Source organism: Artibeus jamaicensis, unplaced genomic scaffold, assembly GCF_021234435.1.
Source record: "Artibeus jamaicensis isolate MK-2021 breed Jamaican fruit bat unplaced genomic scaffold, CSHL_Jam_final contig_886, whole genome shotgun sequence".
Taxonomy (NCBI): Eukaryota; Metazoa; Chordata; class Mammalia; order Chiroptera; family Phyllostomidae; genus Artibeus; species Artibeus jamaicensis.
The window spans coordinates 243,670-259,871 of record NW_026522002.1 but is presented as its reverse complement, the minus strand read 5'-3'; the positions used below and the strand labels follow the sequence as shown (position 1 = coordinate 259,871).

Below are 16,202 nucleotides of genomic sequence, written 5' to 3'. Positions count from 1 at the left end.
AATTAGAAATGTGGAACATGTATAATTTCAAAAATACTGAATGACAATGCCTATAAATCTAAATCGCAAATATTTTTACTCCATATAAATATGTAGTATAGAACATAAGAAAACATGAAAGAATATAGTTCTGCAGGTCAAATAAACAAGACCATGGAATAAAATTAATGGCATTGTTTTCCAGAGCAGACAGCATGAAGGGAGCGTGGTTATACTTATGGTCCCAGGACTTAACCCTTCACATGACCTGAGACTAAGTGACCACTCGTGTACCCATACACCAAGCCTGAGGTCAGGCTGGGCCTAAGCACCACAAGCCCACCCCTCTGGTCCATTCTGCAGAGGGAGTTCAGGCCAGCGGCCTCACCTCCACTTCCCCCAGGGTGCCTCCCCTCTGCCCACAACCTCTCATTTCATTTCAAAGATAGCCAGTACAACACATTTTATTTCACTGGAAAAATCTGTGTGAAGAACCCACCCTTGTTCCATGAAAAGTCACCATAGCTTAAATAAAGGGCAAGGGAAGTGGGAGGGCTGGAGCACCCTGCCCTGTGCGTGCTCTCGTGCTCAAGCTCTTCCCGAGGCCCCATAACGAACCCTCAAGTGTCCCAGAGGGGTCTCTGCCTGGCCCTCGGGTAAGCCTGGACTGTAGCTGGGACGTCTGCTTTCCAGCCCGCCGACCGCTGAACTCTGAGAGCTGCCACAGCAGTTCCCAAAAATGTGTAGACTCAGAATGCAGACAGCCTGCACTAGTTTTCAGCTAGTCACACAGGCAGTGACACTTCAACTAGGAAGGAAAATATATAATTTATCAAAAAATAGTTCTAATACATAGAAAAACTTTTCAATCCTGTAGGGCCTCGGCCCCTTATTTACATTCACAAAGCCACTGAGTGAACCCAGGGCTGACAGGGGCGAGGAGGTGGGCCTCTTGGGTAGGGCATTTCCACCACCTACTGCTGAGTAGATGAAGACAAGTCACAAGGCAGACTTGTCATTTGCTCATTTTGTGACAGGATGAAGAGGAAATCAATGGAGGCCGAAGAAGCAAGATGTAGTTCCGGGTCAGTTCTGACTGTGCACAAACCCCAGGATGTTTCTGAAATCTCGGACCAATGTCCTATGTCCTTGAGAACCTGTGTTAACAAGTGGCTGATTGGGAGGCTTTGCTGCTAGGGAACCAATGTGGTTTATATTCTTTTTTCATTTTTTCCCCTCGCAAGCCAGGTGGGTAAGTACCAAATAACTGAGGTGAGAGGTCATATGGGGAGGACACTACACCAGCTTCTTGGCCTCAAAGAAGCTCTTGAGGTGACGCATCTGCCAGATGCCTGTGAGGATGAGAATGACGGTCTGAGCGATGGACCACCACAGGACCCTCTGGTTGGTGCTCTCACTGGTCAGACGAAAGCGCTCCTCACGATACTGCATGGGACAACAAACCCAGAATTACAGGTGCAGGAAAACCTGGCCCTGGCCATCGGAAGGGAAGCCCTCCCATGGAACCACCCCACCAAACGCCTTCGGTACTGCCTGACTCCACTGGGAGTGCCCCAGGGAAGTGATGTGCAACAGCCTTTCCACCAGCATTTCGAGCAAGATCCCAAGGTAAACAGGCGATGCCTAGACTTTCACTTTATTCTATAGAGGTTAAAAACAGCTGTCTAGACAAGCGATTTTCAACTGCTGTACCACCAGAATTTTATTTTTATTTTCTTAAATATATTTTAGGGAGAGGAGAAGGGAAGGAGAAAGAGAGAAAAACATCAATCAGTTACCTCTTGCACACCCCCAGCTAGGGACCTAGCCTACAACCCAGGTATGTGCCCCGAGTGGGAATGAAACTGGCAACCATTCTATTTATGGGATGATGCCAAACCCACTGACCCACACCAGTCAGGGCATGCCAGAATTTTTAAAATATGCAATACCCTACTTTTTGGTCAGGAATACTGACTCCCCCCCCCCTTGGATTGTCAAATAAAGAAAATGACAAGAGCCAACACAATAGCCATTTAGTGTGAATGAATCCAAACTATACCTATTTTTTTTGTCAGATCTGCAAAGTATATACTGTAATGTATTTTTTTGGTGTGCATCAGAATTTACTAATTAGTTTGTATATGTCACAAGGTGAAGAAGGTTGAAAAATCACTGCTCTAGCCCTGGCTGGTATGACTCAGTGGACTGAGTATAGACCTGCTAGAGTTCCATTCCCAGTCAGGGGACATGCCTGGGTTTGGGGCCAGGTTCCCAGTAGGGGGTGCAAGAGACAACTGATTGATGTTTCTCTCCCTTTCTCTAAATAAAATCTTTGGATGGAAGGAAGGAAGGAAAGAAGGAAATCACTGCTCTAGACTGATACCCTTCATTCCGCTCTCTGAACAGCTCATTGGGAAGGCCCCAAGCAAAAACTCCAGTGAGTGTGGTGGGTATAATGGTTAACTGCCAGGTCCCAGGAGTGACATGCCCTTACCCTTTGGTAATCCTGCTCCTTCTGGATCTGTTCCACCTGATCGAGCAGCTGGCGGGCTCGGAGCTGCAGCTCTGTCAGTTTGTCCTTCGCTGCAATCTCAGGGTAATTGTTGGCATGCTCCCCGACCTGGATATCTAGGTGCACACGCTACAAGGACATGGGGTGGGAGCCCGAAAGTAGGGTCAGAAACACTGAGGTTGCCGTGTCCGAGTCGGGGAGGCTTCGACGGCCTTTTCCAGACTACGGAACCCACTCTTGTCCTGGCTGCCGGACAGAAGAGCAATATGTTTCCCCAATTGTGACTATGCGACAAAGTGTCACAAATGATGATGGTGATAAATCAGACCTTTGGAACCAAGTGAGAGATTCCGAGCTGTAGCCAAAGAATGTTCTCTCACCAGTCTGCCACCAGCGAAGAGCGCCATTCTGGTGGAGTTGGAGTGCAGGCAGATCTGGTGGTCACCGGGGGTGTGGGAAGTGAAGGTGAAGCGCCCCTCAGAGCCGTACTGCCGGGACAGCACCACCTGCAACATGGAAGTCTGTGGAAGCCCCACCTGCACTGACCTCTCCAGGGGCAGCTGATGTTCTCCGAGCTCCGCACGTCCCATAGGGCTCTGGAGAAGGCAGGCCTGCCACAATCTGCAGGACGCCCATGCCACTACCTGCGGGCAGACAGTGGTGGCCCTACCTTGCCTTCAGGGTCCTTCACCTCCACGTGCATGCCCAGGCCCGGGGTCGAGGGCAGGAAGACCTCCTTCTGCTTATCCCACATCTGAGTGCGGTAGTTCCCTGCGGAGTGACACAGCCATCATCATGTGCCTTGACAGCCGGGCTTCCGCACACCGCGGGGCGCCGCGGCTGCGTCCGGGGGACACTCAGGGCCCGTCCACCCCCCAACCCGTCTGACCGATGACCATGGTCTCGTCAGGGATTTCCTCGATAAAGCAGCGCTTCTCGGTCTCGCCAATGTGGAAGTAGAGCCCCCGAACGCCCACCGCGCAAAGAACGATCAGCAACAACACCCGCTGCCCCATCGCGAGTTGACGCGGGGACTCGACCCCGGCCATCGCCCGCCCTCCAACGTCCAGCGCGCCTGTGCACGCCTGCGCGCTGCATTCAGGTTACGCAGCTTGGGCCAGACTCAGAGCACGTGTCACGCGTGCCCCACCCCTTTCAGGACTTGGAGCACTGGCCGGTGGGGTTTACGCATGCGCAGAGCGTCTACGCCGGGAGCGGAGGGAGGGGAAACCCTTCCGCTCCTCAGCGACGTAGCACAGTACTTACAACAGCCAACAACGCCTTCTCCCTCCCCAGCTCCCGGGAGCGCCCCAGCGCTTGGCTCCCAGTAGGCGGAACACAGCCGCGCATGGACTACGCATGCGCGAAACGCCTAGGTTTTGTTTTTTGTTCGTTTTGTTTTTTGTCCCCCCCCCCCCACAACCTGCACTCTAGGCCTAGGATGCAGTCTGCCCGCGGAATGGACGTGGGTGGGTTATCCTGGTTACCCCGGTTATCCCGTGAGGGCTGGGATTGTGCCGGACGGAGGGAGTCAGGTAGGCCTGTTACACTGCATAAGGCCTTTTGACAATCCCTTAGGAGATTTTGTTTGAGGAATGATTTGCGCATAGATTTTAAAATTATCCTGTCCTGGCAAAAGATCATCAGTGAAACATGAGTCACCAGGGGGTACAATATACTTTTGTAAGTAATGTTTGATCTGAACTAGGTAGTCTGTCTCAACTTGCAGCTTATAGCAAATTAAGAAGTCGGAGGACAGCATTAGGAAACAAAGCAAATTCAGAATACAGGACAACTGGATTCAACCTTTCAGAAACTGAAGGGGGGGGAGTGGGGGAAATAGACTAAAAGAGACTGTGTGTGCACAAGCCCAAATAAGACATGTGACCTTGACTGGGCCTTGGTGTGGTAGGAAGGCTGCAAAACTAGCACCAAACACCACCTCCTTCCCCCATCCACGTGCTCTTCCCCGGGTGGGGGGGGCATCTATTTACCCCCACATCTGGACTGGCCCTATATGGCTCTGGGGCCTGGGCCTTAGGGCTTCCATTTTCAGTCACTGGAATGATGCCTTTTGGGACACTTCCATTAGAAGAGCTACCACCGCCAATACATGGCGCAAGGGTCTGCTATCACTGCCCAAACCACTCCACGTAATTATGCAACTGGAAAAAAAAACCGCTATGAACTGACAGCCAGACTTCAGGACAGATTGCTAAGATAAAGCAAGGTGCTGGGTTGGAGCGTGGTCCCTTAACCGAAGGTCGGGGATCTCTGATCCCCGGTCAGTGTGCATCTGGGAGGCAACCAGTCCACGTTTTCTTTCTCCCCACCCCCTTCCTCCCCCCCCAAAAAAAGTCCTCAGGTGAGGATAAATTTAAGGAAAAATAAAAGGCGCATAGAGAGTACCCAGAAAGTTATTTTTAGTGTTTGTATTTGATGGAAGACTAAGACTCAACAGAAATGGTCACTTACAGGTAGCATGAATATTCAGTCAGTACACACCAATTTGATTGTGCTGGATAAAACGTGGAAATACTTCTGCTCTAGTTGGTAAATGGCCACTCTCCAAGCCCTGAATTCCCTCCACATCTGCTCTGAGGGTCTGGCAGGCCAGCAGATTCCAAGACAAGAAGTTGCAGAAGAGCAAGGGAGACTTTGCAACCTAGACCATTTAATATCTTTATTTTTGAACCACGTGTATATATTACCTACTTAAAATTTAAAAGTTAAAGCAAAAGTTAAAGCAGTGTTAACTGCTGTTCTTTATCATAGTACCCTGCTTTATGGATTTGAAGCCACCAGTTGCTATTTTGGTTTACCCTAAATCCTGCCCGTCCTGTATTTACCTCTAAATCCCCACCACCTAGAACCAAGCTGGTATGAATATTTGTTCAATGAATGAAGAATGTATTCTTTGATGAAAAAGCATATTGAGGAAAAGCTATGGAATGCAATGAAAGCAGTGGTTACAAAATAATTTATAGCAAAAAATGTCTACAGTAAAAAAGATCTGAACCCTGGCTGGTGTGGCTCAGTAGACTGAATGCCCACCTGGGAACCAAAGGGTCACAGCCTGGGTTCAATTCCCAGTCAGGGCACAGCCTGGGTTGCAGGCCAGGTCCTCAGTAGGGGGTGTGTCACAGGCAACCACACATTGATGTTTCTCTGCATCTTCCTCCCTCCCTTCCCCTCTCTCTAAAAACAAATAAAATCTTTTTTGTTAAAAAAATGTATCAAATCAGTAACCTAATTTTTACATTTTGAAGAACTAAAAAATTTTTTTAAAAAGCAAACTAAACCCAAAGCTGGAAGAAGAAAGGAACAAATACAAATTAGAGATAAATGAAACAATGGAAAAACAAGTCTATGTAAGTAAAGTTGGTTCTCTGAAAAGATCAACAAAACCTTTACTTAGACTGACAGAAAAAAAAACATAAATCACTAAAATCAGAAATAAAAGTAAACATTATTACTGACCTTACAGTAATAAAAAAAAAACCCTAAGAGAATACTATGAACAACTGCACGCCTACAAATAAGATAACTTAGATGAAATGGATAAATTCCTAGAAACACACAAATTACCTAAACATAACAGGAACCAAAATGGGTATGGAATGGATGGCTTTCCTGGTGAACTCTAGCAAACATTTAAAAAAAATTAACACCAATGCTACTGAAGCTCTACCAACAAACTGAAGAGGAGGGAAACACCTCCTACCCCATGCTGTGAGGCCCGCACAGCACTGAAATAGAGCCAAAGACGTCACAAGAAAATGATACCAATATCTCTTATAAACATAGATACAAAACTTCTCAACAAAATACTAGTAAACCAAATCCAACAGCATATTTAGATGATTATGCACCATGACCAAGCGAGATTTGTCCCAGGAATGCAAGAATAGTTCACCATAAAAAAAATCAATGCAATATACCACAATAGAACAAAAGGGAAAAAAATATGATTACCTCAACTGATGGAGAACAGGCACTTAAAATCCTACATCCTTTCATTTCAATAACACGCAAAAAACGAGGAATATAAAGGAAGTTTCTCAACATAGTAAATAATATCTATGAAAATCCCAAAGCAAACATACTCAGTGGTAAAATCTGAATCATTTCTCTAAGGTCAGAAACAAAACAAGGGTGCCCACTCTCAACACTTCTACTTAACCCGGTACTGGAAGTTCTAGCTGGGGCAATTCAGCAAGAAAAAGAGAAGGCACCCAAACAAGGAAGGAAGAAAAACTATCTTTATTTCCATTCCATGATCCTAAATATGGAAAATCCCAAAGAACCCACAAGAAAGTTACAAGAGGTAGTAAATTCAGTGGAGTTGCAGGACAGAAATCAGTGCACAACAACCAGTAATGAGCGACAGGAGGAGGAAATCGGGAGAGCAGCTCCACTTACATGTAACACACCATGGAGTAACCTGACCAAAGAAAAAGACTTGTACACCAAAAAGTACAAAACACTGCTGAAAGAAATTAAGACACAAATAAATGGAAAAACATCCCATGTTCATGGTCTGGAAGACTTAATATTTTTAAGATGCAAGTGCTATCCAAAGCAATCTACAGATTCAACACAATCCCTACCAAAACTCCCTTTAAAAAGGGTGCCAAGTTCATTCAATGGGAAACAATTGTCTCTCACCAGGTGATGCTGGGACACCTGGAGTTCCTCATGCAAAAAGATGAAGTCTGACCCCTAACACACATCATAATCAAAAACAAACTCAAAATGGGTAAACAACCTAAGGATAAAAGCTAAAACATAAAGCTCCTAGAAAAAACATAAGGGTTAATCTTCATGAACTCTGATTTGGCAATAGATTGTTAGATATGATCGAGCAACAATAACAAATATGAATAAAATGGATTTCATCCGAGTTTAAAATTTTTGTTCATCAAAGAATATTACAAATAAAGTGAAAAGAATGAAACTATTTATAAATCATATATCTTATAAAAAAATTAATATCCAGAATATATAAAGTCCTCCAACTATACATGACAAACAACCCAATTCAAAAAAAGACTGGAATAAAAAAAAAGAAAAGGAAGAAAAAAAGACTTGAAAAAGACTTGAATAAACTTTCCTCCAAAGATATAAAAATAGCCAATAAGGAAATGAAAACATTCTTGACATTAGAAATAAGGAAATGCAAATCAAAACCAAAATGAGATTACCCTCCACCTACTAGAATGGCTATAAAAAAGTTTTAAAAAGAAAAATATTGAGGAGGTTGAGAAACGGGAACCTTCCTGCACTGCTGGTGGGAATGCAACATGGCGTGCCCACTGTGGGAAACAGTTCAGCACTTCCTCGAAAGGCTACACATACAATTACCATGTGACTCACTAAGTCACTCCTAGGTATTATAAAGAGAATTATAAACAAGGACTCAACATGTACTTGAAAGCCAATGGCCATTGTAGCATTAATCACAGTAGCCAAAAGATGGAAACAACCTAAATGTAGCAGCTGATGGACAGATGAGGTGTGGCCTGTCTGTACAATGGAATAATATATCAGCCACAAAAATATGACACATGCTACAAACTGGATGAATCTTGAAATGTGCTAAGTGACACATAAAAGGACAAATACTGTATGAATTCACTTACATGAGGTATCCAGAGTTGTCAGATTACAGAGACAGAAAGTATAGGGAGAAGGGAGAGGGGAGGGGAAAAGGAAGTTATTGCTTAAAGGCTAGAGTTTCTATTTGGACTGGTGAAAAAGTTTTGGATATAGCAGTGATAGTTGTGCAACATCGTGAATATAATTAAAAATTGTACACTTTCATAAGAATTTTAAAAATGTTTTATTTATTTTTAGAGAGGTAGGAGGGAGAAAGACAGGGAGACACATTGATGTGGGAAACATGGATCATTTGCCTCTCACACACCCCCAAATGGGGACCCAGCCGACAACCCAGGCATGTGCCCTGACTGGGAATCAAACTGGTGACTTTTGGGTCCATAGGCCGGTGCTCAGTCTACTGAGCAATGAATATTTTTCATATATATATTTTACCACAATTTTTTAAAAGGGAAAAAGAAAACAACATACTGCGGTTGTTCCTTGTTCTTCACCTTCTCCCAGTCTCTCAATCCTTACCCCACACAGCAGCCCGACTTCGTTCTTGCATTTATACAGTGCTCTTACTTAAAAACAAAACCCTCTTACTTTACCTTTCCCTTGTAGAAATTTAGGAATTGCTCTAAGTCCATGTCACAGCCAGGAGTGGGTGACACAGTCCCGAGTCTGAATTCCAGCCCAGACTCAGTTTTGTCCTCTATGCAACTATCTCGGTCAGATCACTGCCCTTGTCATTGAAACAGCATTCCCCTAATATCAGCTATTTGAATGCCACCTTCCCATGCTAATGCCTAGTTAACATAGTCTTTAACTGGAACCATTTATTACTATCACGCCCTGGCTAGGTAGCTCAGTTGCTTAGAGTTTCGTCCCATAACGCTCAGGTTGCAGTTTGGGCCCCAGGTCAGGACACATCCAAGAAACAATGAATGATTCATTAACTGGGACAAGAAATCGATGCTTCCCTCTCTCTCCCTTCCTCTCCCTCTCTAAAAATCAATTTAAAAAAAATTTTAAACTGTCAGTACTGTAAGGAGGAAAACCATACCACTTGACATAAACATCAAAGAGAAACTCACAGATCAGGAAGACAAAGCAGTTTAAGTTCTACCCCATCAAAAGTTCCGAGCCTGTCTAACGTGTCCCCTTGTCAAACAGGGTTAGAGGCGTTTGGCCCTCCAAGCCCTTTTCTTTCCCTTCTCCTGCCCTCACAGGCGTGCGTCTCCGAAACTCTAAAGGTCCCCACCAGACCAATGGGCAGCAGTGGCTCACTCCCGGCTGACCCACACCCCCCCGCCCCGAACCTGTCTCCAAGGCCCCCAGAGTTTCTTTCATTTCCTCTGACTTTTCAGTGAGCCAACAGGAGCCCTGCACTGGCTCACCTCTGTCACTGCGACTTTTATTTCTCAGACAGACAAAGCAGCCCTGCCTAGTCTCTCCCCTGCTGCTGCTTCTGTCCTAGGCCCTTCCCTCTTTCACTGTCCCTAGCTTTATTAACGTACTCTCAAAAGAAAAAAGTTTAAAAAGGAAAGAAAAAGAGTGGAGCGGCAGACACGTTAGCATGAAATGAGGCTTTCTCCTTGCTTGCAGCAAGGGACTGACTTCCTATGTGAGTGACCATCATTCACCGTATTTAAATTCTAATACAATATTTTCCCTAGATTTTCACATTTTGAAGTAGGGCTGTATCTTAAGATCTACGAGGCGTCCTAGTAACAGCGTTTTTTCTTTCTTAGCAATTAAGTAAAATAACATCTAAAGGCCAATATCCACTTGCACGACACGATGCACTGGCCAAAGGCCGCAGCGCCGCGCACCAATCCCGCTGTCCATTTGGGAAACCCTCGAGTCCCCCCCCCCCCCGGCTGAAAGAAGGGGGGTGCGCCAGGGCTTCCTGCTTCCCAATCCGCCGCTGATCGAGGCGCCTTTCCGTCCGACCTCCTTAGCTCTCCTCACAGACTCCTCAGACACCCCACTCCTGATCTCGCGCACACCCCTTTCCAGACACGGACCCAGACCTGTCCCACGGACCCAAGGTCACCCCCACCCCTGAGACCTCCGCGCTAACCCCGACGATGCAAGGACAGCGCAGTACAGCTCTGTGACATCACTGCCCCGCCCACGCGGCGGGGGACTCTCCGGACGCCGGGCTACGTGCTGACGCCACACGCCTGGGCGGGGCCGAGAGTTTGGTTCCCGGGAGTGGGGTGTCGGTGCTTCATTCTGGTGGAGCTGAGCCGCAGACAGGTAAGTGCGCGCTGTCGCTGGGCCCGGTTCGGTGTGGAGGCTCCGTGCCTGTCAGGCAGGGCATGGGAGTCGCGGTGGAGGATGAGGCCGCCGCACCCTTGTTGTTGCCGGCGTTGCGGTGACAGGGAGTGAAGCTGGATGGAGCGGGGCTGACGGGAGGGTAGGCGGGACAGGGGTCTGACGGACGGACGCGGCAGCCAGTGGCGCCGCGGGCGCCTCCTGGCGGGCGGAGATTGGCGGGTGCGGGCGCGCGCAGAGGTCGCGCGGGGCGCGGAGCGGCGCGCCATTGGCTGGGGCGGGCGGGGGGCGGGGCGCGCGGCGGATGTGAGGGTATGGGGACAGTCGCCGGGGTGACCCCCAAGGTCGAGGAAGCGTCACGTGGGGCAGCCCAGAAGTGTCCACCTTGCCGTGAGGAACTGACCGACGGCGCGCCCTTGAAGCGGCTGCGGGCTGTGGGCCTTAGGCCCGGGGCCGCGGGCTCCGCCTCCCAGGGCGGGGTGCGAGGTCTGTTCCAGTCCCGGTTGTCCCTACCCTATTGGGGCGACGCCCTTGAGCAGTTACTCTGCGGCAGCCCACGTGCGTGGTGTCCCACCTCACTCCGTAGTCCCAGCAATCAATACTTACAGTGCTCAGTACCTCGCCCGTCCTTTCCCATTCGCTCCTGGAACTACGCCCTTGGTGAGCCTCTCACACCGCAGCACCCGCCTCCCCCCGCCCTCGCCCCACGACTCCGGGCTCAGTAGTCCACTTTGTTCATCTCGCTCCCCTGGGGCTGCGGGGGTGATGACCTTGAACAGACGACCCTACGTCCTCATCCTTCAGGAGGTTTAATAGCCTGTGCTGATGAGATGAAGTGCACTTCCTGGAGTAAGACCCTATTCATGGACCCTTTTGTCACCTACTTGAGATAAGTGTAATTTTGTATCGACATTTAGTATAAAACTAGTGGCTCATCTGCCCTGCGTCTGCTCCCCGTCCCCGAAGAGAGGAAAGGACTGGGGGCTACAGGTGCCCTCGGCCCACTTCCAACATAGGGCTCCGAGCAGCACCAGGATGAGTGCCGTGGGAGGAACCGCTGTCTGCGCCACTACAAGCCACCCAGTCATGTGCCCTGACTGGGAATCGAACCGTAATCCCTTTGTTCGCAGGCCCACGCTCAATCCACTGAGCTACACCAGCCAGGGCTAAGAACTAGTTTTGAGACTGTGCATACAAATCCACCATATGCAGTTACAACAAATATATAGAAAGATCGCAGTGTCCCTTTACCCAGTTTCTGTCAGTGGTGACATTTTGCAAAAACTATAGTACAGTGTCACCACCAGATACTGACATTGATAACAGCCAAGATGCAGAACAGTTCCATCACAAGGTTCCTTCCTGTTGCCTTTTTATAGCCACATCCTCTTCTCTCCTGCCTCCAGTCCAGTTCCTGGCAACTGCTAATCTGTTCTTCATTTCTATAATTTTGGCATGTCAAGAATGTTATGTAAAGAGAATCATACAGAATGTAGCCTTTTGGGGATTGGCTTTTGCCACGCAGCATAGTTCTCTGAAGGGTCGTGTAGGTAGGTTGTTGCCTGTATCAGTAGTTGGTTGCTTCTTATGTGGGTATACCACAGCTCCTGTAACTGTTCACGCATTCAAAGATACCTAGGTGGTTTTCATTCTTTGGCTATTGTGAATAAGGCTCAGCAAACACGTATACAGGTGAATATCAGTTTTCATTCCCTGGGAAAAATGCCCAGGATTGCAGCCAATATGTCATGTGGTAACTGCATGTTTCATTTTGAAAGAAATAGCCAAAGTGTTTTCCAGAGTGGCTGTACCATTACCACCAACAATGTATTTGTGATCCACTTTCTCCACATCCTTGCCAGCATTTGGTGATGTTATTTTTTTATTTTAGCTGTTCTCATACATTTGTAGTGATGTCTCATTGTGGTTTTAATTTGCATTTCCCTGATGGCTAGTGATACTAAATATTTTTCATGTGCTTACTTGCCATCTGTATACTGAAATGCCTGTTCACATCTTTTGCCCACTTTGAAATTGGATTGTTTGCTTGCCTTTTTTTTAATGTTGAGTTTTGAGAATTCCTTACATGGTCTAGATACCAGCCTTTTCTTGGATATGTGATTTGCTGGCATTTTCTCCTAGTCTGTAGCTTGATTCCTTGTTCCTTAACAGGATCTTTTGCAGAGCAAAAATCTGTAATTTTCATGAAGTCGTTTATCAGTTGTCAATTACAGATTGTTGTTTAGTGTCACACCTAAGAACTCTTTGTCTGGCTCTAGTTCCTCAAGATTTTCTCGTATGTGCTTTACCAAAAGTTGCATAACTTTGTGTTGTACATTTAAATCTATGACCCACTTTGAATTAATTTCAGTGTAAGATATAAAACCTAGATTGAATGGTTTCTTCTTTCTTTTTCTTTTTTTTCTGCCTATGGTTATTAACCAGCACCCTTTATTGAGAAGGCTGTTCTTCCTTCATTGACTCGCTGTTGCACTTTCGTCATCAGTCGGCTGTGCTTGTTGTGCATGGATCTTTCTTACAGTTCTCCGTTCGACCCCCTTGGTCTTTTCACTGGTCCCATCCCCAGTGCCACACATGGTTGTGCAGCTGCACAGTCAGTCTCAGAACCAGGTGCATTGACTCATCACACGTTATTCTTCTTCACAATTGTTTTTTGCTAATTTTGTTCCTTTGCGTTTTCTTATAAATTTTAGCATAATTTTACCTAAATATACAAAAAAAAATCACTAGGCTTTTGATCAGTTTGGAGACACTCAACGTCTTTGTTCAGTCTTCCAGTCTAGAACACAGGCTATCTCTCCATTTATTTAGCTTTTTTCATTTCTCTCATTAGTATTTTGTAGTTGGCATACAGTTCTGTACATATTTTGTTAGACTTATGCTCTAAGTATTCCCTTCTTAAAAATTTTGGTTTTCATGTATTCATTGATAGTATATGGAAATACAATAGGTTTTTCTATGTTTATCTTGTATCCTGTGTCTCTGCCGAATTCACTTACTAGTTTGGCGAGTGTGTCTGTAGAATTCTTGAGATTTCAAGCACAGATGATCATGTCTGTGCAGTTTGTTTCTCACTGTCTGCGGATCTGAATGCCTTTTAGTTCCTTCTCATGCCTTGTGGCCCTGGATGGCATAACTTCCAGTGCCGTGTGAAATAGGGATAAGAATGAGCGTCCTTGCATGGCTCCTGGTTTAAAAAGAGGCATTCAGTCTGTCACCAGTAAGTATAATGTGAATTGTAGGCTTCGTGAATGTTTTCTATTAAGTTGAAGTTCTCTTCTGGTCATTCTTTTCTGTGAGTTTTTAACATGAATGGGTTTTGAATTTTGTCAGATGCTTTATCTTTATCTTTTTTTAGCTTGTTAATGTGGTAAGTTACATTGCCTTTTGTTTGGGTGGGAGAGGGGGTTGGATATTGAACCAGCCTTGCAAATGTGAAATAAACCCCACTAGGTCACGGTGTGTAATTGTATTTATGTATTGCTCAGTCCTCTTTGCTGTGTTTTATTAAGCATTTTTAATCTGTATTCATGAGGGATATTAGTTTAAAGTTGTTTTTTTGTTTTGTACTGTCTTTGGGTTTGGTCTCAGAGAAATATTAGCTTCATAAAATGAATTGGTTAAGTGTCCCCTCCTATATTTTCTGGAAGAGATGTGTAGACCTGGAGGTGATTCACCTTTAGACGTTTCATAGTATTCCCCAGTGAAAGTATCTGGGCCTGGAACTTACCTTTACAGAAGCTTTTTAATTACAAATTAAAAGTTTTAAAATAATTGTGGGGTTACAGACTTATATGTTGCAAATTGGGTGAGTGTGGTAGTTTGTACTTTTACTGAGTTCTGTATCCTTCCTGATCTTATGTCCAGTTGAAAGAGGGAGTTAAAATTTCTAAGTATAATTGTGGATTTGTTTTTTTCTCCTTTTACTTTTATTGGTTTGATTCACATACTTTGCAGTATGATGTTTGGCTCATGCACATTTATGATTGCTATGTCTTCACAGTGGATTGACCTTTTGGCATTAGGTAATGGCTTTCTCTGTCTCTGGTACCATATTTTGCTGTGTAAAATATACACTTTTTTGCCCAAATTTTTGAGGAAAAAATAAGGATGCCCATTATGCATGGGTAATACTAATTCTGTATTTATATAAGTGTTTTTAATTTTTTTATCATGCTTATGCATTAGAAGTGTAACTCTAGAAAGCAATAACGATATCCATATGCAAAATAATACCCTGGAATATGATAATTGGTTTTCTTTCTAGATATAAATAAATAATTGAATTAAAAAATCAAAGTGAAAAAAATTTTTTTACTGAAAGTTTGAGCAAAAAACATGGATCCGCATCACACACTGGAGCATCACACACAGTGAAATACAGAGGTTTCCTTTGCTCTGGTGTCTGCTTTATCTGGTAATAGAGCCCTGATTTCTTTAACTTCTATTGATTTGAGGGAGATTGATTAGTTCCTCTTATCTATGCATCCATTGGTTGCTCTTTTTAAATATAGTTTATTGATTATGCTGTTACAGTTGTCCCATTTTCCCCCTTCACTCCCCTCCACCCTACACACCCTCTCCCACCCACATCCCCCCCTTTAGTTCATGTCCATGTGTCTAATAAGTTCTTGGCTTCTACATTTCCTATACTATTCTTACCCTCCGCCTATTTCCTACCTACTATCTATGCTACTTATTCTCCGTACCTTTACCCCCTTCTCCTCTTCCCACTCCCCTGTTGCTAACCCTCCATGTGATCTCCAGTTCTGTGCTTCTGTTCCTGTTGTAATTGTTTACTTAGTTTTCCCTTTTATTTTAGGTGTGTTTGTTAATAATTGTGAGTTTGCTGTCATTTTACTGTACATGTTTATCTTATTTTTCTTAGATAAATCCCTTTAACATTTCATATAATAAGGGCTTGGTGATAATGAACTTCTTTAACTTCACCTTACCTGAGCAGCATTTTATCTGCCCTTTCTTTTTGTGTGTGTGTGTGATTTTTTTAATAAGATTTTATTTATTTATCTTTAGAAGGGAAGGGAAGGAGAGAGGGAGAGAAATATCAGTATATGGTTGCCTTTCGTGCATCCCCTGCTGGGAACTGGCCTGCAGGGAACCGGCCTGCAACCCAGGCATGTGCCCTGACTGGGAATCGAACCTTGATTGTCTGGTTCGCAGGCCCGCACTCAATCCACTGAGCTACACCAGCCAGGGCTCTTTTTTAAAAAATATATTTTATTAATTATGTCGTTACAGTTCTATTTCCCCCTTCATTCCCCTCCACCCTGCACACCCCCTCCCCCACCATTCCCCCCTTAGTTTATGACCACGTGTCTCAAGTTCTTTAGATTCTATATTTCCCATACTATTCTTGCCCTCCCCCCTATCTATTTTCTACCTACCATCTATACTACTTATTTTCTGTACCTTCTCCCCCTTCTCCTTCTCCCACTCCCCTGTTGCTAACCCTCCATGTGATCTTAATTTCTATGGTTCTGCTCCTGATCTAGCTGTCCTCTTAGTTTGCTTTTGTTTTAGGTGTGGTTCTTAATAACTGTGAGTTTGCTGTCCTTTCACTGTTCATCTTTTTTATCTTCTTTTTCTTAGGTATGTTCCTTTAACATTTCATATAATAAGGGCTTGGTGATGATGAACTCCTTGAATTTGATCTTATCTGAGAAGCACTTTATCTGGCCTTCCATTCCAAATGAAAGCTTTGCTGAATAGAGCAATCTTGGATGTAGGTCTTTGGATTTCATGACTTGGAATACTTCTTTCCAGCCCCTTCTTGCCTGTAAGG

At 45.1% G+C, this 16,202-nt stretch overlaps 2 protein-coding genes across 3 annotated transcripts in view; one reads left to right on the top strand and one right to left on the bottom strand.

Moving 5' to 3' along the window:
* Nucleotides 1–427: 427 nt before the first annotated feature.
* Nucleotides 428–3,595, bottom strand: TMED4 (transmembrane p24 trafficking protein 4). Its single transcript, XM_037150308.2, has 5 exons — nucleotides 3,384–3,595; nucleotides 3,165–3,265; nucleotides 2,875–3,000; nucleotides 2,477–2,623; nucleotides 428–1,425 (listed from the first exon to the last, which is right to left on the bottom strand). Exons 1-5 carry the CDS (start codon nucleotides 3,541–3,543, stop codon nucleotides 1,276–1,278), a joined length of 684 nt encoding a protein of 227 aa, XP_037006203.2. The 5' UTR covers nucleotides 3,544–3,595; the 3' UTR covers nucleotides 428–1,275.
* A 6,663-nt stretch (nucleotides 3,596–10,258) lies between these two features.
* OGDH (oxoglutarate dehydrogenase) overlaps nucleotides 10,259–16,202 on the top strand; it is a 47,589-nt gene continuing 41,645 nt past the window's right edge. For both annotated transcript variants that reach the window (XM_037150325.2, XM_037150327.2), the window contains exon 1: nucleotides 10,259–10,360. The gene's annotated coding sequence lies outside the window, so the exon portion shown is untranslated. The remainder of the gene's footprint in view (nucleotides 10,361–16,202) is intronic.

Bases quoted from the DNA above. Each gene is read 5' to 3' on its own strand.
- TMED4 (XM_037150308.2), bottom strand. From the start codon at position 3,543: ATGGCCGGGGTCGAGTCCCCGCGTCAACTCGCGATGGGGCAGCGGGTG. The intron at 3,001-3,164 runs GTAGGGCCACCA...TCCATGTTGCAG, and splicing joins TGAAGGACCCTGAAGGCAAG to GTGGTGCTGTCCCGGCAGTA. The intron at 1,426-2,476 runs GTAAGGGCATGT...TGTCCCATGCAG, and splicing joins AGGAGCAGGATTACCAAAGG to TATCGTGAGGAGCGCTTTCG.